The 27,260-nt window shown below is 32.7% G+C and overlaps 1 protein-coding gene across 3 annotated transcripts; it reads left to right on the forward strand.

Moving 5' to 3' along the window:
* Positions 1-14,959: 14,959 nt before the first annotated feature.
* On the forward strand, positions 14,960-17,987 carry LOC105777315 (putative vesicle-associated membrane protein 726). 3 transcript variants are annotated; one of them, XM_012600517.2, is made up of 6 exons: positions 14,960-15,096; positions 15,431-15,637; positions 16,765-16,906; positions 16,987-17,107; positions 17,263-17,325; positions 17,516-17,987. In XM_012600517.2, exons 2-6 carry the CDS (start codon positions 15,448-15,450, stop codon positions 17,657-17,659), a joined length of 660 nt encoding a protein of 219 aa, XP_012455971.1. In that variant the 5' UTR covers positions 14,960-15,096; positions 15,431-15,447; the 3' UTR covers positions 17,660-17,987. The 3 variants fall into 3 exon arrangements, with proteins under 3 accessions (XP_012455971.1, XP_012455974.1, XP_012455970.1); XM_012600520.2 differs by having other exon boundaries at positions 15,090-15,229; XM_012600516.2 differs by lacking the exon at positions 14,960-15,096 and adding an exon at positions 15,117-15,332.
* The last annotated feature ends 9,273 nt before the right edge of the window (positions 17,988-27,260 follow it).

The following is a 27,260-nucleotide window of genomic DNA, read 5'->3' on the forward strand; positions in this document are numbered from 1 at the left end:
AAAAATTATTTTGGATCTCTGAAACACATATCAAGTTCAAAAGGGCCCTCGAAAAGATAGTGCGAAAAAGCTCATACTACGAAATCTGGGGCACCAATTTTCATCTTATTCACTTTGTATTTTATCAATGTTTGCTATCTTTGATCAATTTATCTATTTGAAGCTTTGTTCTCAATAAAATTCCTTTTGTCCATTGCGATAATCTTTTTCAAGCATTTTTACATTGAAATAATGATTAATGTACTAATAATATTCAAGTAAAAGGAGTTCTGCATATTGCTCTAAAAATTTTTCTAAATAATACAAGGATCTGAAAACAAAACTGCTATTCAGAACTAACCAAACTTAAGGGTTGGAAACATTTAAGATAGAATAGTCTAAATTGTGACTATTTTTTTGGATTTTCTGTTAAAGATACCAGCTGAACAAGAAGGCATGGTAACACATCAATGATAGAACCTTGATGAACAACGAGGATTGATAACCTAAGCATTAAAAAGGGATCATTCTCAAAAAATGACAATCTGCATTCATGCAAATATCATTCATACACATCTAGTTAGGAGCATTTAATTCATTCTGATCATGACATCCTAATCACTAGGCATAAATAGGTCCATGAAATAGATTCTATAGGTCATGTTCCCTAGAGAACAGATCAGTGAAACTACAAATCTTATACCCCTAAAGTTACAGTGGGATGGATTATAGTCATCGTGGCAAATCTTATCTCCCTGAAGTTACAGTGAAGCAGATTAAAGCCACAAATTAGATCTCCCTGAAGTTGTAGTGGAGCAGACTAAAGATAGCAAATCTTATCTCCCTGAAGTTGCAGTAGAGTAGATTAAAGCTATAAACCTTATCTCCCTGAAGTTACAGTGGGGCAGGTTGAAGTTACAAGTCTTATCTCCCAAAAGTTGCAGTGGGGCAGATTGAAGTTACAAGTCTAATCCCCCTGAAGTTGCAGTGGAGCAGACTGAAGATAGCGAATCTTATTTCCCTGAAGTTGCAGTAGAATAGATTAAGGCTACAAATTACAAATCGGATCCCCTTGAAGTTGTAGTGGGGAAGATTGAAGTTACGAGTCTTATCTCCCTGAAGTTGTTGTGGAACAGACTAAAGATAGCAAATCTTGTTTCCCTAAAGTTGCAGTAGAAAAAATTAAGGCTACAAATTACAATCGGATCTCCTTGAAGTTGTAGTGGGGCAGATTGAAGATACAAGTCTTATCTCCCTGAAGTTGCAGTGGAGCAGACTAAAGATAGCAAATCTTATCTCTCTGAAGTTACAGTAGAGCAAATTAAAGCTATAAACCTTATCTCCCTGAAGTTACAGTAGGGCAGGTTGAAGTTACAAGTCTTATCTCCCAAAAGTTGCAGTGGGGCAGATTGAATTTACAAGTCTTATACCCCTAAAGTTGCAGTGGAGCAGACTGAAGATAGAGAACCTTATTTCCTTGAAGTTGCAGTGGAATAGATTAAGGCTACAAATTACAAATCGGATCCCCTTGAAGTTGCAGTGGGGCAGATTGAATTTACGAGTCTTATCTCCCTGAAGTTGCAGTGGAACAGACTAAAGATAGCAAATCTTATTTCCCTAAAGTTGCAGTGGAACAAATTAAGGCTACAAATTACAATCGGATCTCCTTGAAGTTGTAGTGGGGCAAATCCAAGATACAAGTCTTATCTCCCTGAAGTTGCAGTGGAGCAGACTGAAGATAGCAAATCTTATCTCTCTGAAGTTGCAGTAGAGGAAATTAAAGCTATAAACCTTATCTCCCTGAAGATGCAGTGGAGCAGGATGAAGTTGCTAATCTTATCTCCATGAAGATGCAGTAGAGCAGATTGAATATACTAATCTTATCTCCCCAAAGTTCCAGTAGAGTAGATTGAAGCGACAAATTCTATACCTCTGAAGTTGTAGTGGGTTAGAAAGAGGCTACTTGAAGAAGACGAGAACCAAAAAATTTGAGATATGGAAATCGGGCAAATTTGGTCCTTCTTAAAGGTCTTTGCTCCATCCTCGTTACAAGATAATAAGCAAAGAAGGGCAGCTGTAATAACCCAATTTGCCCGGGCCCATCATAACAATAATAGAGCAAAAATAATTAAATAATTCCAAGTATCAGGTCCATTTACAATAGTCATCAGCCTAAATTACATTCAAGCCCAAATTTAACCCTAGCCCAAAATACTTAAAAAATTTTTCGAAAGAAAAATGGGACCTAAACCCAAATGCGCTGCACCCCCTGCTGCCACCGACGTGCCTCCATAGCACGCCCACCGCCCGAGGCCTGGCCGCCTTGCACCGAAGTGGCAAGGTCCTTTACGTTGATCTCTCCTAGCCCTGCAAAACAAAACAAAAAGAGAAGACAGAGTAGAAAAAGGTAAAAACGAAAGTAGAAACAATTGAAATAATATTAAAAATGATATTCAGTGTTGTAAATGGTTATAAAAGCAAAACATATCAATGTAATATGGCTACAGACAATCAAATACAAAAAAACACGAACATCAATAAAAAACAGAATAGAAATTTCTAAAGGTGATTCCTTTTTTCTTTTGTTTTATTTTCAAATAGATTTATTTTGTAAATAGAAAATAAAAAAAACCAATAAAAGAAAGGTTTAGAGAAAACAAACCTTCGTGCTCCGTCGTCGAGAACGGCTGAGGTAGCCACTTCCGATGAAAGTGGTCGAAAACTGAAGGGTTGTTAACATTCGGGTCATTTTCATGAGGATTTCAGAAATTTTAAGCTCAGATTTAGGTTTAAGAGGGTCAAAATAGTAAAACAGGAGTTTTTTGTATTTTTCGGCCACCGCGGACGGCGGCACCAACGTCGGTGACTGATGGCCGGCACGACGACCGATGGTCGGATCCTTGACCAGAGCCTGGAAGGGAAGAGAGAGGTTGACAAAATTTTTTTTTTTGAAGAAGGAAGTTGAAAATAAAAATTTAAAAAAAATTTTGATTTTTATAACAGTGTGAAACAATGCCGTTTCACTTTGGCCATTTAAGTGCCAAAACGGTGTCGTTTAAGGCCAACCCGCGCGCGACCCGACCCGCTCCAAGGGGGATCCGCGTGATTTCAATTTTTGGGCTATTTACACCCCTGGACCTCCCGCATTTTCGGGTTGTTTTAGTTTAGCCATTTTTCACTTTTTTAAATTTGGCCACCGAACTTTTGCGCTTTTCAATTTAGTCCCTGGCTCGCTAGAAGGGACACGTGTCCAGGGGATCGGGTTATTTTCCCACTTAGTCCTTGTTTGTTTTCGAGCATTTCGAATTAGTACTTTGTTTATTTTTTTAATCTTAATTTATCCTGCTAATTTAATTTGAGTGACAATCGGATCCTTTATTCATTTTAATTCTTTATTTATTTTGGTATTATTTTATTTTTAGTTTATATTCAAAATTGTTCTCTTATTTTTTTATTGGGTATCTTTATTTATTTTGCTTTATTACTCATTGTTATATGTGTGCTTAAAATTAGATTGTGTATATGTTTATTAGCATTTTTCCTTTTTACTTTTGTTCATAATTCTTTTACCATTTAAAATATCCACGTTTAATACTATATATTTATTTTATTTATTTACTCATTTATTTATCATTCTTTTACTTTTAAAATAATTAAATTTCATATTATGAATATTTACTTTATCTATTTACTTATTTATTTATTATTCTTTTACTTTTCAAATGCTTAAATTTAATATTGTTTACATTTGTTTTATCTATTTATTCACTTATTTATTCTTTTACTTTTAAAGAAATTTTAAATTCGATATTATTCATATTGGTTATTTATTTATTTTTAAATAATTAAATTTAATTATATTTGTTTTATCTATCCATCAATTTGTTATTATTTTTAAACATTTAAAATTAGACACCACTTATATTCATTAAGCACATTTCATTTTCATTTTATTTTGAATTATTTTATTTATTATGTTGTGATGTCATAAATTGATTTTTTATTGCTATATTCACATTATTATTGCCATTGTATTTGGCCATTTACTTGTCATTTATCATCCTCTTTTTGCATTCATTTCATGCATTTGCATTACATTGCATCATATGCATTAAATTTTACCAAAAGACCCTAATTAAATAAAATTATTTCAGTTAATCTGGAAACCAACAAGAGTCAACCAACCGAACATCGTTACAGTACTCGCGCCAAAACCAAAGTAATGGACCAAAGATTAGAAAGGCTAGAACAGATTCAAAAAGAGATGCAAGACCAGTTGCAATCGCAACTGCAATAACAATTAGCGAAAGTACAACAGGAGATGAGGGATCAGATACTGGAATCCCAAAGGAGTATGATAAGCCAATTGGTGCAGTTGCTGGTTAGAGAACGTGAAAAAGGGAAAAGCACTGCGGTCAACTTAGGGGATGATAATAAGGATCCTATTTATCCCTCGGGTTTTACCCCGATAAACATCCAGGCACAACTAAAGGCGTACCCACGAAGGGTACTTGTTACAATCAGACCCCAACAGTATCAAACGGGTACCTCGGCGCCAATAAACTACCAAACAGGCTTAGGTTCCAATCCGGGGGATAACCCAACCAATCCCGTTGTTCCTGATCTAGATGATATTGAAGAAATGGATAAAAAAGAGTGGAACTGCTAAAGCAACTTAAGGATCAATGCAGATGGCTAGAAGAAAAATTCAGAGTAATGAAAAATGCTGATTATCATTGCGAAATTGATGCCAAGGACTTTAGCTTGGTCCTAGATCTAGTGCTCCCACCAAAGTTCAAAACTCTAGAGTTTGAAAAGTATAACTGGACTAGCTGCCCTGAAGCTCACATTATGATGTTCTGTTGATAATGATCAGTTATTAATTCACTACTTCTAAGACAATCTGATCGGGTCTGTAACCAAATGGTACAACCAACTGAGCCGTGCCAAAATCAATTCATGGAAGGATTTGGCATAGGCTTTTATGAAACAATATAGTCATGTGACAGACATGACACCCAACAGAATCACACTGTAAAATATGGAAAATAAGCTAAGTGAGAGCTTCAGACAGTATGCCTAAAGATGGAGAGAGGTAGCGATGCAAAGTCCAACCACCTCTTCTAGAGAAGGAAACAATCATGCTTATCATTAATACTTTGAAGGCTCTGTTCATTAACCATATGTTGGGAAGCGCTACTAAGAGCTTCTCAGATATGGTAATGTCTGGAGAGATGATAGAAAAAGCAATAAGATGCGGGAAAATAGACGGAGGGGAAGACGCCAAAAGATCAGCCCCAAGGAAGAAGGAAAATAAGGTGAATAATGCGAGTTTGGTAAAGCCGATCACTGTAAGCCAGCCAAGGATGGTAACTACTAGTCATCAGGGTCCCCGAGGCAAGAATCTAATATAATGCCGAACGTAGAAAGACTCCAGTTCACGCCTATCCCAATGATATATAGGGAGTTGTATCAAAATTTGTTTGATGCACATGTGGTATCCCCTTTCTACTTGAAACCTATACAACCTTTATTCCTCAAATGGTATGACGCGAATACTCAATGTGAGTATCACGCGGGAATTACGGGACACTCAATTGAGAACTACACTGCCTTTAAAAAGTTAATTGAAAGGTTTATTAAGAGGGGCATTGTGAAGTTTGAAGATCCATCGAGACCTAATGTGGCAAAAAATCCATTACTCGGTCATTCCAATAAAGGGGTAAACGCGATAATCGAGAGTGGAGGGAAGAGAAACAAGATGGATGTAGCAGAAGTTAAAACCCCACTGAGATGGGTTTGGAAGAAAAAGTTGAGGGAGGATTAATCCCACAGGATTTAAGGGAGAGACTCAAAGAATTAAAGGACTACTGTGAGTTCCATAATGAAAAGGGTCATGAGATCCAAGAGTGCATTGAATTCAGGGCCTTAATACAAGGTCTGATGGATAAGAAGGAGCTAGAATTTTTCGAATATGCCAAAGGCCCAGAAGGAAAAAATGTGTGCGCCTTAAAAGAATGATCGACAGAGAAGGTCTATAGGGCCAATCACTCGGTGGTAATTATCTCACGACCAAGAATCAATGAAGTCGGAGCACAAATTACACAAGGGTCATAATCCAAAAACCCATAGCTTCTCCCTATAAGGACAATAAAAGGGTTCTCTGGAATTACGACTGCAACGTGACGATCCCGGGAGAGGAAAACCCAGTCAGCACTTCAGAAAAGAGTCAGGATGTGGGTTGCTACACGCGCAGTGGAAGGCCCTATGATTCCTTAGTGGTTGAACAAAAGAAAGAGAAGCTGGCCAGAGTTGAATCACCTGTTAATAAGCCGATAACTGAGAAAGAGGCTACAGAATTCTTGAAATTTCTAAAGCACAGCCAGTATAGCGTTGTAGAACAACTACACAAGCACTCAGCTCGCATATCGGTACTGGCTTTACTCTTAAGCTCAGAGACACATCGTAGCGCATTGATGAAAGTGCTGAATGAAACTTATGTCGCGGATGATATCTCTGTCAACAAGCTGGATTATTTGGTCAATAACATAAGCGCTGATAATTTTATCTTTTTTAATGATGATGAAATACCGCTAGGAGGCATGGGATCTACAAAAGCTCTGCACATTACCACTCGCTGTAAAGGATACACATTGCCAAGGGCGTTAATTGGTAATGGATCGGCCCTAAATGTCTTACCCCTATCCATACTGAATAGGTTGCCTGTGGATAGCTCTCATATGAAAACATGCCGAAACATAGTGAGAGCATTCGATAGTACTGAAATAAAGGTAATAGGAAGGATCGAGATACCTCTTTTGATTGGTCCAAACACGTATGAAGTAGACTTTTTAGTGATGGACATCAAGCTTTCTTATAATTGCTTGTTGGGTAGGCCTTGGATTCACTCAACGGGGGCAGTGCTGTCATCATTGCACCAAAAGTTAAAGTTGGTAATTGAGGGTAGACTGGTAACGATAAACGCGGAAGAAGACATTATTGCATCCGTTACCAGTGACGCGCCATACATAGGGGCAGACGATGAGGCGATAGAATGTTCTTTTCGATCGCTGGAATTTGTCAACACAACATTCATTATCAAAGGAAACAAAATCCCAATGCCTAAAATATCCAAGACTACAAGAATAGGCCTACAACTGACAGTTGTGAACGAAAAAATATATAGGATTTTTTCTATGTAATTTATCACCTTTTTACTTAAATCCGTTGTTAAAACTAAGTAATTATTTAATAAATTAATAAAATATGTGAAAATATGAAATTAGGACATAGAAATTATTAAAGTGTGATTTTATGCTTTATTATATAGTTTTCATGCAATAAATGACTTATTTTATATTAATTTGAATATATTATATTTTTAGGACATAAAGTGGGTCATGCATGATTAAATTAAATAATAAAATATAAAAAATTATATTTAATAATTCATTTTAAAATATTTCATTAATAATTTGGGTTTTAATTAATTAATTAAATTGGATAAATTTAATTCTTTGGTCGTCTAACTTGTTTTGGATAGGTCTGATAGCTTTGCTGGATTACAAAACCGTCAAAATTGGAGACCAAGTCAACCCAAAATTCGGCTGTACATGGCTGTCCATAAACCACTTTTTTGTTTAATTGCACAAGGTCCTTGAAGAGTTGAAGAAATTAGATATTTACTTGAAGATTTTCACTTGACCGAGTCTCAGTCTTGAGTTGTTGTGGCACTCAAATTGACCAAAAATCAAGGAAAAATCAGCTCAACTTACTAAAATTATGGTCGGCCACCCGTGGAAGATGCTTCAAAAGATGGAAACTCCTATTTTTAGCAAACTATCTCTCTCTCCTCACCTATAAATAAGACTCTCTCATTCTTTCATTCATCATCCTTCAAGCATCCATCAAGTATCATTCTCTCTTTTTCTCTTAGCCTTTTTCCATTCTCACACCTAGCATCATCTCTTCGTAGAGATTTTAGTAATTAAGCCTCTTAAAGAACCCTTGGTTGGTCAGTCAGAGTCTTGGGTGACAGCCACTCTGAATTGGGTTTAATATTTCTTTTCTTTAACTTAATATAAAGATGTTTGCTATGTGTTATTTGTTCTTGTTTACAACAATGTTTGCTTAATTTTATTTAAGCTAGGATGATTGCTTTGATTAAATAATATTTATTTAATTTATGCTCATAATGTTTGTGCCTCAATCGATCATGTTTTCAATTAAAATCAAGTCTGTATTTCGTTCATACGAGATTGAAATGCACCTGAATTAGCTAAGCGATCCTAACCAGACGATGGCTAATGGACGCATAGTTGAAATGTTCATGCTCAATTTAGATCCTAACACGATTAAATTGTAGGTTGCATAACAACTCTAACCAAGCTCTGTTATCTGCATAGTTCTTAGATTTGTGTGACTAAATTGTTTCAAACCTAACACGTCCCTATTACCTCACACGAATGCTAAGAAACCCTTAGTAAATAAGGATCAGTAAAATGCATATTTACTAAGTAAAGGATTCCGAAAGGACCTAATGTGATTTCCAAACTCATGAAAGATCAAGTTGCCATGGAATGTTTTTCCGGATGTTATTAAGCATGTTGATAATAAATTGAGTTTAATTAAAGTAATTGTCCTAGTTTATTTATGTTATAATTATTGCAAATCGTGTTTAATTTTACTAAAATCTATTGCAATCAAATAGTTTGCATACTTAGGATATTGGCATTAGGGATCATTGCATTTAGTTTAATATATTTTAATAACCACTTCTCAACTATATTGTGTTTTTATTTACCAAATTGTTAATATAATTTTACAAATTAAGTGACTTAGCACAAATACAATCCATGTGGAGACGATAACTCGATACTTACTTATTACTTGATAACGACTGTGTACACTCACACAAACCTAAGCGTTACAACAGTCGGGAAAGGAGCTGTACCGGGAAGAGGACTTAGGAGATACCTACAAGGAAGGGTTGAAGCACCAATGCTGAGAGACAAACAAGACCGTTTTGGTTTAGGATATAAGCTAGAAGCGAAATAAAGAAAGAAGGAGTTGGAAAAGAAGCAAGAGAGAAGGAGAGCACGTTTTAAATATGGGAGAGATCAAATGGGAACCAATGACCTTTCCCCATATATCTAGAACATTCATATCAGGAGGAACTATTTACCCTAAACAGAAGATGTCAATGAGGGAAACTGCGGAGGAAATGTTGGGAAACCTAAACATCAACGCCATATTCAAAGAAGGAATTGGAGAAGAGCATTTGTCGGGCATTCGCCCTTATGTACCTGGAAGTGTTCTGAACAATTGGACTGCGGAAGAAATTCCTGTAGTTTTTAGAGCTAATTCAAAGTAATGTTCAAACACACTTGTTACTTTAAGCATAAAAGTAATAAGAATCCTTTTGTGAAATAGGCATATGCCTAACATCTTTATTTCAATAAAATGCATCTTTACATATCATTTTGAGCAAATATCCTTTTATTCTTTCATTTCATTCATAATCATACCATACAAATAGTTATTATTAGATTCTTTTGTTCTTTGGATCTTCCTTCGTTCCTATAATAAGTCTTCAGATATCAATGATATGATCGACGCTGCTACTGACTCAGAATCTCCTTTTGAGCGAGATATGTGTCTAAAAGAACCTTAGGACTTTGGAAATGATAGAGATTGTAACCTATCTCCTGATTTGTTAAGGATGGTAGAACAAGAGGAGAAACAGATTCTACCTCACAAAGAGTTAGTAGAAATTGTGAACTTGGGAGACGGACAAGAAAAGAAAGAAGTGAAGATCGGAGCTTGCATTACCTCAGAGACAAAGCGGTACCTCATTGAGTTACTCCAAGAATTTAAAGATGTATTTGCATGGTCGTATCAAGACATGTCTGGTCTAAGTACTGATATCGTGGTGCACCGGCTCCCCATAAAGGAAGAGTGCAAGCCAATTCAACAGAAGCTCTGAAGGATGAGACCCGATAGTGTGATAAAAATAAAAGAAGAAGTCAAGAAGCAATTCGATGTTGGTTTCTTACAAGTGGTCAAATACTAGGAATGGGTAGTCAATATTGTCTCTGTCCCTAAAAAATATGGAAAAGTACGAATGTGCGTAGACTACAGAGACTTAAACAAGGCCAGCTCAAAAGACAATTTCCCATTGCCTCACATCAACGCCTTAGTGGATAATACAGCAGGTTACTCACTGTTCTCCTTCATGAAGGCTACTCAAGATGCAACCAGATAAAGATGCATCCTGAAGACATGGAAAATACCACATTTGTAACCATGTGGAGAATATTCTGCTATAAAGTAATGCCATTTAGACTGAAAAACGCGGGAGCGACATATCAGAAAGCCATGGTAACCCTGTTCCATGATATGATGCACAAAGAAATCGAAGTTTATGTCGACGATGTGATTGCCAAATCCCAAACAGAAAAGGAGCATGTACAAGTTTTGAGGAAATTGTTTTTGAGATTGAGAAAATTCCAGCTAAAGCGCAATCCAACAAAATGTACTTTCGGGGCTAGGTCGAGAAAATTGTTAGGATTTATAGTTAGTGAAAATGGAATCAAGATCGACCCGGACAAAGTCAAGGCTATCCAATAATTGCCTCAGCCGCGCACTCAAAAAGAAGTTCAAGGTTTCCTAGGAAGACTATATTACATCACCCGGTTCATTTCATAACTAATTGAGAAATGTGACCCTATATTCTGTCTCCTTAAGAAACACAATCCAGGCGTTTGGGATGAGGAGTGCCGGAAGACTTTCGACAAAGTCAAATATTACTAGTCCAATGCTCCAGTACTAATGCCTCCTAGCCCAGATAGGTCGCTGATACTATACTTGGCAGTATTTGGGAATTCCATGGGATGCGTGCTTGGCCAACATGATGAATCAGGGGGAAAAGAAAGAGCGATATACTATCTCAATAAGAAATTCACTGAATGTAAGACAAGATATTTCCCAATTGAGAAGCTGTGTTGTGCCTTGATCTGGACAATCAAGTACAAACAAAAAAACACGAATATCAATAAAAAACAGAATAGAAATTTCTAAAAGTGATTCATTTTTTCTTTTGTTTTATTTTAGAATAGATTTATTTTGTAAATAAAAAATAAATAAAAAAACAACAAAAGAAAGGTTTAGAGAAAACAAACCTTCGCGCTCAGTCGGCGGAAATAGCTGAGGTAGCCACTTCTAATGAAAAGTGGCCGAAAATCGAAGGGTTTTTAACATTCGGGTCGTTTTCATGAGGATTTCGGGAATTTTGGGCCCAAATTTGGGTTTAGGATGGTCAAAATAGTAAAACGGGGTTTTTGGTGTTTTTCGGCCACTGCGGACGGTGGCGATGTCACTGGTGACCGATGGCCGGCACGATGGCCGATGGTCGAATCCTTGACCAGAGCCTGGAGCGGAAGAGAGAGGTTGACATGATTTTTGTTTTTTTTTTTTGAAGAAGGAAGTTGAAAATGAAAATTTTGGAAAAAAAATTAATTTTTATAACAGTGTGAAACAACGCCGTTTCACTTTGGCCATTTAAGTGCCAAAACGGTGCCGTTTAAGGCCAACCCATGCGCGACCCGACCCGCTCCAGGGGGGATCAGCGTGTTTTCAATTTTTGGACTATTTACGCCCCTGGTCCTCCTACATTTTTAGGTTATGTTAGTTTAGTCCCTTTTCACTTTTTTTTAAAAATTTGGCCACCGAAATTTTGCGCTTTTCAATTTAGTCCCTGGCTCGCTAGAAGGGACACAAGTCCAGGGGATCGAGTTATTTTTCCATTTAGTCCTCGTTTGTTTTCGCGCCTTTCAAATTAGTTCTTTGTTTTTTTTTATCTTAATTTATCCTGCTATTTTAATTTGAGTGGCAGTCGGGTCCTTTATTCATTTTAATTCTTTATTTATTTCTTCTATTATTTTATTTTTTAGTTTATATTCAAAATTGTTCTCTTATTTTTTTTATTGGGTATCTTTATTTATTTTGCTTTATTATTTTTACTTTATTACTCATTTTTATATATGTGCTTAAAAATAAGATTGTGTATATGTTGATTAGCATTTTTCCTTTTTACTTTTGTTCATAATTCTTTTACCGTTTAAAATATCCACGTTTAATACTATATATTTATTTTATTTATTTACTCATTTATTTATCATTCTTTTACTTTTAAAATATTTAAATTTAATATTATGAATATTTACGTTATCTATTTACTTATTTATTTATTATTCTTTTATTTTCAAATGCTTAAATTTAATATTGTTTACATTTGTTTTATCTATTTATTCACTTATTTATTCTTTTACTTTTAAAGAAATTTTAAATTCGATATTATTCATATTGGTTTTATCAATTTATTTATTTATTTTTTAAATACTTCAATTTAATGATATTAGTTTTATCTATCAATCAATTTATTATTCTTTTTTAAATATTTAAAATTAGACACCACATATATTCATTAAGCACCTTTCATTTTGATTTTCATTTTGATTTTCATTTTCATTTTCATTTTGAATTATGTTGTGATGTCATAAATTAATTTTTTATTGCTATATTCACATTATTATTGCCATAGTATTTAGCCATTTACTTCTCATTTATCATTCTAATATAAATGTCCTACCCATAGCCACGTCTTATTAGTTCATTATCATTGTATTATACACTATGTTCAAACACATTTGTCCATTTTTTTATACGATGCCCGAATTAAACATGTACGCCTTTGTAAGTGTTATATTAATTTTTATTTGGTGCATAAAAAGGAAATTTTTAAGAATAGGCAATGTTTCGTATTTGAAAATTCGAGAAGTCGTACCCTAATTTATAGGGTTTCGATTTTCTCGTTGAATCTAAATAACCAAATATCTTTTTAAAATTAAAATACATGAGATTTAAATAAAAAATAAAAGGCAAGTTTATTCTCAAAGATTCGAGGTGTCATGTCCTAACTTACGGGATGTGACATTTTGTCACTGCGAGACGAGAGAGTCTTTAACATGCGTTTCAATTTATTCAAACATTTTTTTAAGCAAAAATATTAATACAAAGAGGGATTGTATTTTTAAATTCTTTTTGGATTTTCAATTTTCGACACCAAGACTTTAATTAATCAACTAGGTATCGATTTTAGGCGACACGAGGGTGTTAATCCTTCCTCGTGCGTAACCGACTCCCAAACCCGTTTCCTGAATTTCGTAGACCAAAAATATTTGTTTTAGTAAATCAAATCTCTTATTAGAACGATCAAATTATAAGGTGACCCGATCACACCTCTTAGAAAGGATTGGTAGTAACTCCCATTTTCGTTTTCAAAATAAAGTCGATTTCAAAAAAAGTGGTTTCGACATTTACAATTCGTTTTCTTTCATTAAATAACTTGGATGTCATGAATTTGTTAACCAAAATTCAAACAACTATTTTATTTGATATTCGATATTGACTATGATATCAACTTGGATCTAAGGTATATTTTTTTACTTATCGATGGATACTGATTCACCATACCGATCATCGAATTGTCACTTGGAGTTTATTGGCGGAACTTTTTTTTTTAAAAGAAAAAACTTAACAACCCAATGACATAAATAAAAGCTTATGAATAATTTAGTGACTTAAATAAAAACTTTTGAATAATTTAATAACCAAATTGTAACTTTTTTTTAATTAAATTATAAAACAAAAATTTATTCTAATTTACTTTCTTTTTAAAAAAACAGCTTTTAAGTGCCTAAAGTTCATGATGGAAGGAAATCCCCCGTCACTAACCAAATAAAATAATGCCACGTCCTCTTTTAACAAATTTGGAAAGCAGTTTACTTTTATATAGTGCTCTTTCCTATTATTTTTATATTATATATTACATTTAAAATTGAAAGAAAATAAAATTGTAATAATAAATTTAAAAATAAATTAACTCATCATGGTATTTTTAAATTATAGAACATAAAAACAAAATATATTTCAAATTTTATATAAAATTTAAAAGTTTTTAATCATAATATATTTTAAAATTATAATAATATTACAAATTTGAATAAAAATCACTTATGACATATTTTTATCATATTTTCTTAGAAATAAAGATTTATTTAACCTTTTACAAAAAGAACAATACTCAAAGCAGTGCAAATTTGTTGAATTATATTATATCACTTTTTGAAGTATTTATTTATAAAATAAAATAATTGCATCCTTTTATATGATTTATTAATTTTAACATTTTTATAAAATAATGTGCTTTATATCATTCATAAAAATTATAATAAAAGTTAAAAATAATTTAATGATATTTAATTATTAAAAAACTAATTGCTTCTAAAAGAATAAAGTTGAAAGAAAATAAAAGTGTAATAATAAATTTAAAGTTAAATTAATTCATCATGATATTTTAATTTATACAACATAAAAATAGAAATAGTTGAGCGGATTGAGCTTTGAGAAGCTTATTTTCAAGTAAATCTAAAATATAAAACCAAACAATTAACTTTTGATTGTTTAAGTTTTTATATTTATTTTCGTATATATAAATAATATAATAAGTATGGTATAATTAATAAATTTAGATTTAAATAGTTTTGGATAATGTTGAGAGAGTTTGGCTTAAGAAAACAATATTGAGATCTTTAGAGGCAACCAAAGCATGAATTACTTAAGGGTTCCTAAACCCTTGACAGCTTCAATATAATAGCTTCATGGCTCATGATGGGGTTGGTGAAGAAACTGAGCTTTCTTAGGGTTATATGGGTGGTGCGTTTACCCGCGGTTAGTGTAAAAACAGCGGTGGCGGTGAGATTAGATACTATAGCGTGAGACAAAAAATAAACTAAACGCACTGCACCGCACCTAATCATCCATCCAAACCCACCCTTAGTCTAAGGCGAGTAGGTTCCTTTAGAGTGTTTACATTTTTCCCACCAGTTTTATTTAATTAATGTATTATACATTTAATTTTCGTATAATATATAAAAGTAATTTAATATAAACTAATATTGAAGCTCGAGGCTGGATGGAGCAAACTTTTTGGGCAAGTTGCTTAATAGTTTTTCCTAATCCAGAGGTGGGTGTAGAGAGCTTCAGTAATGGCCCAAGGTGAGGCCTAGTCGCTAGTTTTTAAAATCCCTCCCAAAGAGAAGAACCAAAATCTCAGAGTCTACAACTTCTTCAGCTTTGAAATATTTCCTCCACCTCCACTCCTCTCCTATCCCATTTTATTTCTAAATATGTAACTTTTTAATTTTAATTTTAATTGCAGAAAATATTTAGTACTCACAAAATTAACTACATTTACCGCAATTTCAGCATTTCGTCGTTAATCCTATTTTCTTGTCCGATCCCATCCCATCCACACTCTTCGCTCTCTTTCCTTTAATCTCTTTTCATTTTCTGTCATTTGCAAATTGAATTTTTGGTTCTTGAATTCTAGGTTTAGGGTTTTGAGAGATGGGGCAACAGACGTTGATCTACAGCTTTGTGGCTCGTGGCACGGTGATCCTCGCTGAGTATACCGAGTTCACCGGTAACTTCACAAGCATTGCCGGTCAATGTCTCCAGAAGCTCCCTACTTCCAACAACAAATTTACCTACAATTGCGATGGCCACACCTTCAATTACCTCGTTGAGAATGGATTCAGTATGAATGTCTTTTTTTTTTTTCCTTTTCATCTTTTGGTTACGATTTGCGATCAGTATCTTCGTGTTATCTGATTGGTTTGGCCTTTTGTTTTCCAAATTGGAGTGGTCTCCGGACTCTTTTCTTTTTGGATTGATTATTTAATGATTTTAATATGAATACCGACATGCTGTCCTTTTTATTGTTTAGTTTTGTTGATTTCCTTGGTTTTTAGTCCTCTTGATTTTGCTTATTCGTGTAAGATTTGCGTTGGTTGTTCTCTCTTTAGTGGAATGAATCAATAAAAGAACGCCAAGATTGTTCAAATCGTTGAACATGTTCTGTAATGTTCCTTATAAAGAAAGAAAATTTTCTGGGATTTAAATATAGAGAGCAGCGGGATGTTATGACCGCTATTTTGTGGTTTTGAGTATATACTGCAACTGACCACAATTAGGCAATTGCGATAAATGTTTTCTTTTTCCGTCCTGTTTCAATGGACAATGATGTATCATATGGATGTATATTATAATCTGATTAGCTTTGTTAATGCGTGATATGATACTGTATCTTTTGGTGGATGGTTTTTCCTCTTTTCTTCTTTTGATAGGCAAGGTAATATTCGGTGTGAATGCATTAATGGGATGAGTCTAAACATTTTCATGTTAACCAAGCATGTGTATGTATTGCGTATCTGGATTCACACCAATGACAATGCTTGCAAATGAGTTCTATGCTGGTAATAATTGTGGTACCAAATGGATTCTTCATATGCAGAAAGTAAAATTGATGTTGGGAAGCAAAAGGAAGCCTTTTTTATACATTGTTCGTTACATGTTTTGTCATGTTCATCTTTTCCATCGACAATCATATCCAGGTCACTGTCTCATTTACAATTGTAGCGGCCTGCAGTTTTTTAGCTTTCTTCGTGGTTGCATCTTGATGCAAATTCGTGCATATTGTTTTCTAGATTTAAAGCTGTTGGTTTGTGCCTTCAGAGAGAAAAAGGGAGATATAGTTATCCTTTTCTAAACATAGTCATTTTAATCATAGATTTGGATGCTGACTTCTGGTTTGAATGGGAAATTAATCAAGAAATGATTGCTTATTTTCATACTCGTTTTGTTCAAATACATTTGGTGCTGCAGCCTACTGTGTGGTTGCAGTTGAATCTGCTGGCAGGCAAATTCCAATTGCATTTCTGGAAAGAATTAAGGAAGACTTCAGCAGAAGATACGGTGGAGGGAAGGCTGCAACTGCTACTGCCAAGAGCCTGAATAGAGAATTTAAGTATATCTCACTCTTAAGTTTCTTCTCCTAGAATTATATCCTTCTGCATGGTGGTGTGCTTAGTTCATTGTACATGATAGGTCCAAATTGAAGGAGCATATGAAGTATTGTGTGGAACATCCTGAAGAGATCAGCAAACTTGCCAAAGTGAAGGCCCAAGTTTCTGAAGTCAAGGGTGTTATGATGGAAAATATTGAGAAGGTAATAAGCGCATTCTGACTCTGTAGATGTTGTATATGTAGTTTGACATTAAAATATGGCTAGATATGCATAACCAGTTGTCATAATTAGCAAGCATGGGTTATAAAATAGAATGATAGTTGTTTTCATTTGGTAATACCATTTCAATTTGGCAGGTACTTGACCGTGGTGAGAAGATTGAGTTGCTGGTGGATAAAACTGAAAACCTTCGTTCACAGGTTACTCTTATTCAAACTGCATTTCATAGGTTGCATTATGGGGAAATTGTTTCCTTACCAAACTTGGTTTTTTCTTTTTTCTTTTTCAAAATGATTTAATTCTCCTCAATGTAAAATTCCAATTATACTTCTTATGCTGTTGCACTGTATGATGCATTTTAAGTGGATGTACAATGATGCTGCATTCCAGGCACAAGATTTTAGGCAGCAGGGAACTAAGATAAAAAGAAAGATGTGGATTGAGAACATGAAGATGAAATTGATTGTGTTTGGAATCGTTCTTGCCTTGGTTCTTATAATTGTGCTGTCGATCTGCCCTGGCTTCAAATGTTAAAACTGCGAGGATAGCCATCCCTGGTACAGCTGTTGCTGCGATGATGCCAACTGGGTTGTCTTGATAGGCGATGGGTCTATATGAATTCATTTATTTGTTTAGTTCACGTATATTTCTCCCTTTGCTAGCCGTTTAGGACAGGGAGAGGCTTCTGCATCTCGGTTGTCTGTGTGTATAGGATTTAGTTGGGAACTTGTCACGGTAGATAAATGTTTCTATCATTTATTTTCTTCTTTATGTGTTGTGTAAGGAGAAATAGTCGGATGCCTGCTTATCCTATTTGCCCCTTCCAAATATTATAAAAAATCATTCTTCTTTCTGTTATCAATTTTCTGTTTTCCTTTTAAAGCTTATGCTTGGTTGGGAGCCGCTGCTTGTGCTGCCTTCATCCGTCACCTTGAAGTGGTTATATAACATTTATATCTATCGTCTATGTATGCAAGTGTATATATCAAATTAACTTTTAATATATTTTTTATGGCCTTTTTTTTCTTTTTTGGTCACTCAATTATTACATCTTTTTTTATTACCCAACTATGGAAAGTTATAAATTCACTTAGCTATTCAATTTTGTCTTTTTTGGTCACTCAATTATATTAGATTTTTAAATGTTTCCATGTTTACATTAGTTAGTTGGTAACCAAAAAATATAAAATTAAACAGTTAGGTGACTATTTATAACTTTTCATAATTGTGTGACCAAAAAGGAAAAAAAAACATAGTTGGGTGACCTCTACCATAATTTACCTTTAAAAATTTCTAAAATTAACGGAGTCATGCTATCTAGAGGTGCTCATGGGCCGGGAGGGTTTGGGTAAAAATATAGGCTTGAAATATGGGCTTGGGCAACAAAAACGAGGCCTGTTTAGAAAACAGGCCGGGCCTCGGGCACCACTTTTTTGGCCCGGCCTCGGCCCGATATAATAATACTTTTTTTTATTTTTTAATTTTAAAATATTTTTAAAATACTTTTTAAACTTTTTTTAATTTTAAAATGTTTTTAAAATATTTTTAAAATACTTTTTTTAATTTTTAAAATATTTTTTTGGTATTTATTAAAAAATGGGCTGGGCCGGGCCCGGGCTTATGATTTTTTTCCCGGGTCGGGCCTGGGCAAAATTTCAAGCCCATATTTCGGGCCGGGCCCGGGCCTAGGACTCGGGGCAAAATTTTTTATGGGCCCGGCCCGGCCCATGAGCACCTCTAGCATTAAATATTTGATTTCTTTGTTTTATTTAAACTGCAATTAATTAATATTTAAAAATGTCATTCTCATAATAGTAATCTACTTTAAATTTAATAAATTTGTATATAAAATTTTTAATTAGCTTATTTAAATTTCAAATTAATAGTTTTTTTCTATTTAATTATTTCAAAAATAAAATAACTTAATTTAATTAATATATAGTTTGTTAACCTACAATTAAGCCATTAAATTCTAAAGTTTTGAATTAAAATTTGAGATAAATATCAAAATTATACATGAACTATGTGTAATTGTATACATGAACTTTGATTTTGTACAATTTTACATATGAAATTTTGATTTGATCCAATCCTTATACATTATTAACATCATTGTTCATATAACATCATTTTATATTTATATATTGTATACATAAATAATTATATTTATCCAATATAAAAATAAATTGATATATTTATTTCTTTAAATGTGTATGATTAAATTAAAATTAAAATTAAAGTTTCAAGTATACATTTGGACTACAATTAGAGTTTCACGTGTATAATTGCACCAAATTAAAGTTAATGTATACAATTACACATAAATCAAGTTCATATTTAATTTTGAAATTTATCCTTAAAATTTTTATAAAATATGTTTGAAGAAAATTTTAAGATTTAATAATTTAAGGATAAAATTATTTCTAAAAATAAAATTATAATTAATCATTTAAGTTTGAAATTGAGATAACTTCCATAATATTTTAAAAATATATTGTACAAAACAATACTATAATATTTTTAAAATATTGTACAAGATAATATTAAATAATTGATAACATAATAGTCAAATTCATAATCACAATTGTACAAATTATATAATCTATTAATAAAAATAATGTTTACATTTACAAATATTAAAATTTTGTAGCATTATATTTTAAAATTTTAATAAATACTTTAATTATTTTAATTTACATGTTAATTCATAATTTAGTCAACGCATTGAATAATTTTAAACTACAAGCTTAAAATTAATAAAAATTAAGTAAAAGTTATAAATTTATTAGAAAATAATTAAATAAGTTAGAGTGATATATTAATAATATTTTACTGAATAAAAAAACATAATAGTTAATTCATAATAAAGTAGTAAATTATTATAGATAAGACAATAATTATAAATTTCATCATTAAAATTTCAAAATTTGTTTAAGCTTTAATAAGATTAAAAAAGTATACATTTAAATATGTCATCATTATTATAACATCAATTTTAGATTTTAATTTATAATTTGGCTCACAATTATGGATAATTAAATTGTATGTTTCTAAAATATCAAATCTTTTAATATAAATTTATTAATTCAATTTTTGATAATTAGCATTTGAGAAAAAAAGCAAATATAATAAAATTCATAATTAAATATTAATATATATATAAAAATTAATGCACAATGAATAAAAATAGTAGTAAAGCATTGATAAAAAAGTAGTATATAATTTATAAAAAAAAGTTGAATTTCAAATACGATTCTAAACATTCTGATTCAGTAATAACTATTTTGATTTATCTTTTTAAATTTTGAGTAATACTTATAATAACCAATTGTTTGATGGTAAAAATAATGGTTATTAGGTCGATTCAGTCTTAATTTGATTGGCATGAACATTATTATCAATACAGGAGGCCGTGAGTTCAAGTACGCCAAAACGCATTATTTTCCTATTTATGGGTTAAGAAAGGACTATGAATAATTTTAAGCATTGTTAAAAAAAATTAGATATAATTAAAACGTACGATGAGATTATTTAAAAATAATAATGGTTAGTATAAATGGCGTGATTGATATTACCATAGTCGAGGAATGAAATTTAGCTCAATTTAGGTGAGTTTTATGTATTATTAAAGTTTTTCGCTCTCATATAATATTACCTTTCCAAAGCTGCCATCTCATATTTCTAATTCTGTTCATTCTTTTTTCCTCCATATTTTGATAGTCCCTTTTGCCAATTACAATTTGTTTATTTTGTAAAATTATTAAAATTTATTTTTATTTTGAATGTTTCTTTAAGCAGCCAAATAAGGTAATTAATATTGAGAATATTTTATGGTTATTAATAGGGATTAGACTTGATCATGGGTCGAGTCGGGTCAATGTAAAATTTTAGGTTCGGGCTCGGTCTGAGTCGAAAAATGGGCTTAAAATTTTACTCAAGCCCAACCCATATAACAAATGCTAAATCCAAGCTCAGCCCACCCCTATTAATTTTTTTATATAAAAAATTAAAAAATATAATAAATCAAATACACTAAAAGTATTAAAATAAATATTTCCCAACAAATGAAAAATACATTAAAAAAAGTCTTTATACTTAATTAACTCTAAGATAGTTACAACTTAGCAAAATAAATGTCTCTAAAATAGTAGCAAAATTAATAATAAAACAAGATTTATACAATATCAAAACAATAACAATAAAATAGTAGCAATATAATATCAAAATGACAGCAAAACAACATCAAAATTACAACAAACAACAAAAAACAATAGTAAAAAAATTAGGCAAATTTGGGTTGGGCTCGAGCTAAAATAATATTACCCAAGGCCTGACCCGCTTAGAAAATGGGCCTTATTTTTTTAGTCCAAACTTACTTTTTGGGTTTATATTTTTGCCCAAACTCACTTTTTTGGCGGGCCTTCGGACCTGGGCGGTGGTCCGACTATGATCGGGTCTAACAGTGATGACAATAATTTGAAAAAATATGTACTTTTTTTGTAATATTTAAATCTAAATAAAAAAAATTAAAATCTAATTCATATTATTTTCCGTATTACCTTTTGAATATGAAATAAATAAATTATAAGTTGTATCATTCATGTTTTTTCTTACGATGGACAGTGTTGGAAGTCTTAATCAATCTCGATCTCTACAAGGTGGTGGCTGTGCCACCAAGAAGATGCGTTATGGGAGGAGGACCCCCCTGATAATGGAATAAGGAATCAAATAGTTCAAATAATGCACGAATGTCCTTAAGGATATGCTAATGAATGACAACTGGTTAGATACTCATCAGAGTGAGGTTTACACAAATGATGATATTGATCTTCGCGACGATGATGTGGAAAGAGAAATAGTGGATAGGATACCATCAATCCAACTTTTGGATAGGGTCCATAATTTTTTGGAGGAGAGTATATCAAAGACTGCGATCCTAAAGCTCTTGGGAAGAAAGATTAGATTTCATGCTTTACCGAATAAGATTCATTCATTGTGGAATCCATCACAGTCGTTTTAATCAATGGACCTTGAAAGCAATTATTATATGGAAGGTTTATGCCTGAGGATGATTATGTGCAGGTTTTTGTGGAAGGGCCATGGGTGGTGTTTGATCAGTATCTCACAGTTCAACCTTGGCTATCTTTATTTTCTACGTCGAATATGTTTCCTAATTCCATTATTGCATCAATTCATCTTCCAAGACTCATTGTGCAAATGTACAAAAAAAAGTATTCTCAAGGCCATATGTGTATCTATAGGGAGAGTTATTAATATTGGATTTGGTGCCCTGAGTGTAGCATTTTTGTCTATGTACACTTGTAATTTTTTCAAATAGATTAGTCAATAAAAAATTCATTGATTACATTAATGTACTTTTTATAATTGTCTTCATGTTGTTTTTGAACGCAAAGCAAAATAAAAGCAAAAGTTGCTCACAAGTTGTCCAATATTTAAACTAATACTAAGTGGTATTACACGGTCAGATCATAATACAGAAAGATAATTTATACTAGTCGACGAATCTAAACATGTCCTTAGTGTCACATCCCAAATTCTTATTGATAAAATTGCATGGTTATAGCAAGAATGAGTTATTGGTCTAGTAGTTAAGAAATTGTAAAATTGTCCTTGAGACCCAAGTTCAATTTCCCTCTCCCATATAACTTTTATTTTCAATAATTTTGCCCAAAACCCTAGCTATGTGTCGTCCATGCCTATAAAAACCTAGTATAAATATGTTTTTTTTCTCTTCTGTTCAGCCTTTTGTTCATTTGTTTTGCCTCTTTGTCGTCCAACCCTATCCCTTTTCTCTTTTCGTTCGCAATTTTTCTCTCATTTCTTTTTCATTGTGCCACCCTAACCCTTATTATTTTGCAACCTTATGCCACCCCTTCTCTTTTCCTACACTATTGTTGTTGTCGCCCCTCAGCTACCATTTATCTTCTCCATTGCCGCATCATCGTTGCCACTTTTCTTCCTCATTATCGCCATCCCAATGAAGCCACCACCTTTGCCGTTGCCACCCAGTAAATCTCTCTGTTCCTATTTATTTGTGCTCTGTTGATTAAAGGTTCTGATCCAAATCATTCAGATTAGCAATAATATCAAAAATCTGTTTGCAATCCCATCGTAAGCCAAATAGAGTAAGTATTGATCCCTAACTTTAGATTTGAAAATTTTAGATTATTCCCTGCTTTGTTCGAACCCTCTATAGGTGATTGAAGGTTGGTTTAATATTGTTTTGTATGTCTCACGTATAGATTTGATTGGGATTTATTTAGATCTAAATGTTGGAGTTGCAGGATAGCGTTAGTATTTTTGTTTCACAATTAATCAAGTATGGGTCTTACCTTTGAGTGTTTGATGATTATTGCAAATTATGTAATATGCATGTTGTTATTTTTATGTGTTAATATGTGTTTAATTGAATGTGTGAGTGCCGAAAGTGATTATGGATTGTGAGATATGTTATTGATTATTGATTGCGCGAAAAAGCATGGCACTAAATCTTACTATATATATCGATTGCATGTAAATCATGCCACTGAAACTGATAAACTAAAAGCATGTTAAGCATGCCACTGTTATTGATATTGTTAATGTTTAGCATGATATACTATATTAATGGATTGACATATTTCATTATATGGGGTCTAGGTTTGATGGGTGATGAAAGAGTTTCGTGGAGTACTGCGGTTTATCCAATATGTTATACTGACAGTTGATCTGCAACCCTGAAGTATTGTTGGAGTACTGGCGACTTATCACAACTTACTTTCAACTTGTCTACAAATTATTGGCAGTTTTATTGCAAATTGTTACTGGTGGTTTATCCCCATCGAGCTTTGGCTCTTATAGTTTTGGTGTTCGGATGACCGGTTCTGCGAAACTCGTAATATGTAGTGGATGGATGGATAAGACTTCTGCACTATTTTATATGAGCATGTTATGTACAAAATTTTGTAATGCCATGATTTAGTGTATGTTCTGTTATAATGGTTGTATGCTTTATTGATTGATTGTATGCCTATACTATGTTTATGTATGCTTAGACTCACACTGAGCTTTTTAAATTCACCTGCTAGTTTACTTTTTACAGATAACCCTCAAGGTTAAGATCGAATTTGGTATACGGAGGTCTCATCTCAGATTTTAAGTTAATAAAATACTTTTAATTTTACTTTATTTATTTTGGTTTTTATTTTTGGACTGTAAATTTTGTTAATATGGATTGTGGCATGGGTTGATTTTATTTGGTTTTTGCATGCATGAAAGTTTAGTTTGGATGAAAATCGAGCAAATTTAAAAATCAACTTAATATGACTTAAAACACAGATCTTCTTACAAAAATTAAAGGCATCTCATTTTTCCGCTGTGTAGTGATGAAACATGATTTTTAAAGGTTTATTGACGGAACCAATTGAGTTTTTTTTTCAAACGACACGACTTTCTAATAAATTGGACTTAAATCATAGAAGACCTAACAATCTGATATTTCTAATAAACCCAAGGCAACCATGCTAAGTTTTCCAAACTGATGTAGCCTTCAATGGCTAATGTAGAAACTAAACGATTTTTTTTTAAACTGAACGAATTTACATGGTCATTTCAATGGCTAATGTAGCCTTCAGAATACGGTCATAAGGTTTAAGTCGTGTTTGGGAGGTTACACTTAGTCTAATCAGGAATGAACAAACCGATTGAAAGACTAATATGCAATCTAGCAAGTCCAATTGGGGAGATGCTCCGTCTTGTACATTAGAGCGGATGTCTCCCAAAAGATAGAGACATAGATGTGATTGACTGGATTGACAGTACATTAGACAAGACCCAAGAAGAATAGATCCTGAATCCATTTATGAATTTATTCACTCGTGACGTTCATAGTGTGTTATACCTATCCAAATCTGGTTGGATTAAACTAAGGCTCTATTTGTTTCAACCTAAAAGCTTTTACGAAAAATATTTTCAACCTTTTTCGATGTTTCTTTCATGTAAAATAGCATGATTAGCATAAAAGATTTTCCAGTTAATGTAAAATTACCCCTTTATTCCCATAAAATATCTTTCCAAATTTTTTTCCGTGAGATATTTTCCAAACTAATAAGGCTCTGTTCACTGTAACACCCCCATACCCGACCAAACATCAGGTCAAAGCACCGAGATGTTACATTCTCTGTTACATTCTTCACTTATCAAGTATTTTCTTATAAACTTTAATAACTTTTCAAATTAGTCCCTTTTTGTCATAAAATTTCAATATTCACTAATTAATCATATTAAATCAATTTTCTTTCTTGTTACACTTTAATCACATAATTTATCTCAATATCCTATTTCACATATCAAAATTCTATGTATTTCACTTTTATCATTTCATCCACATTGTAATAGGCCCAATTTGACCGGCCCGTTAGTGAAATAAACCAAATGAAAAAATCAAAATTAAATAGTCTAATAAAGTCCAATTACAATGGGCCAAATTCGAATTTTAAGCCCAATCACTAGAATCCCAAATTATACGCATTAGCCCAATTACACAACAGCCCAAACCCGAATTACCCAATAACCCAAATGAGCCCAAAACACTATACAACACACGGAAACCCTAGAAGATCCAGGCGCTGCAGCCAAGCCCTTCGCGTGTGATGAGCCTCTGTACGCGTATGCCTTCTCCTCCATACACGCCACGTCCACCGCCTCCGTACACCTGCAAATGGGACGAAAACAACACAACAGAAAGAAAATGGATATATTGTAATTTTATTTTATTATCTTTCTTTTTCTCTCGGCTATAAAAGAAAGGGAAGAACCTTTGTATTTTTTTATGCATACTGTATCAAAAAAAGAAACCAAAAACAAAAGATTAGTTTTTGAAGGTGGTTCTTTTCTTCTTATTTTCTTTCTCTGCATTTTTGGTGTGGTTCTTTCATTTTTTATTTTTTATATACATATAGCAATAAGGAAAAAGGGAGGAAAAGAGAAGGAGTTTACCTTCACTGGTACGCCGCCAGAATCCTCGTTCATTCTGTTTGAATCAGAGTTGGCTGAGGATTCTAGGGTTTGAAATAAAAAAGGGAATGGGGTATTTAGTTTTTTTTTGTTTGGTTAGTTTGAAGAATGGAAAATGCTCTGATTTTAGGGTTATGAGTGGCCTTTATATGGTGCATAAAACGACACCGTTTAGGGCCTGCTTCAATAGCTCTAAAACGGTGCCGTATTGGTCGTTTAGAAGCCTCCGACCCGCGCAGTGACCCGACCCGAGAAAGGATCCGCGTGTTTTCCAAAACTTGGGTATATTGCGCAAAAGGTCCTTCTTCTCTTGCAGGATTTTTAAATCGGTCCTTTTATTTTTTTAATTTTTACCCCGCATTTTGATATTGTTTCATTTCAGTCCGCATCACTGCGCTGCGTTTTGGGGAATGGAATAATTTCCAATCTGGCCCCCCTCGTAATTCACGAATTGCGGTTGGACCCTCAGTGTTTTTTTAAACTACATTTGTGGCCCATTAATTCTGTTTTGACTGCAATTTAGTCCCACTTGCGTTTTCTAATCACTTAATTATTTTTATTATTATTGCTATTATTTTTTTATCAATATTTATTATTGTTATTATTATTATTATATTTGATTATATTTCTATTTACCTACATATATATATGCTACTTTATCATTTACTATTATTTTTAGACTGTTTTTATTATATATATACGTACATATGTAATATATATTAATTAATTCTAAACTATATATATATTTTATACATATATAACTTTCATTAAAATTATTTTTACCTCATATACATGATGTTGTTGGTTTTATATTATTATTTTTATTTAGTATGTAATACTTGTTTAGGTTAAGTATATATTATTTTGTATGTTATATTTCATATGTTTTAACTTTATTTTTGGATTTCTTTTGAAACTCTCATATATATATATATATTATTTGCTTTAAATTTATTTTCATACGGTTTATCAATGATCATTCCCATTCTTTCATGCTATTTATTTCTTAAGTTATTTTTAAATTTGTATGTTTTATTTATGTTTATGTAAATTTGCTTGGTTTCAATTAGTTTTCTATTACTTGCCAATGTTGTTATTTGTATGATATACTATGCTTGTT

This window comes from Gossypium raimondii, chromosome 10, assembly GCF_025698545.1.
Source record: "Gossypium raimondii isolate GPD5lz chromosome 10, ASM2569854v1, whole genome shotgun sequence".
Classification (NCBI taxonomy): domain Eukaryota; kingdom Viridiplantae; phylum Streptophyta; class Magnoliopsida; order Malvales; family Malvaceae; genus Gossypium; species Gossypium raimondii.

Coding starts and splice junctions, on each gene's coding strand:
- LOC105777315 (XM_012600517.2), top strand. CDS start 15,448: ATGGGGCAACAGACGTTGATCTACAGCTTTGTGGCTCGTGGCACGGTG. Junction 15,638..16,764: donor CCTCGTTGAGAATGGATTCA/GTATGAATGTCT, acceptor TTGGTGCTGCAG/CCTACTGTGTGGTTGCAGTT. Junction 17,108..17,262: donor TGATGGAAAATATTGAGAAG/GTAATAAGCGCA, acceptor TCAATTTGGCAG/GTACTTGACCGTGGTGAGAA.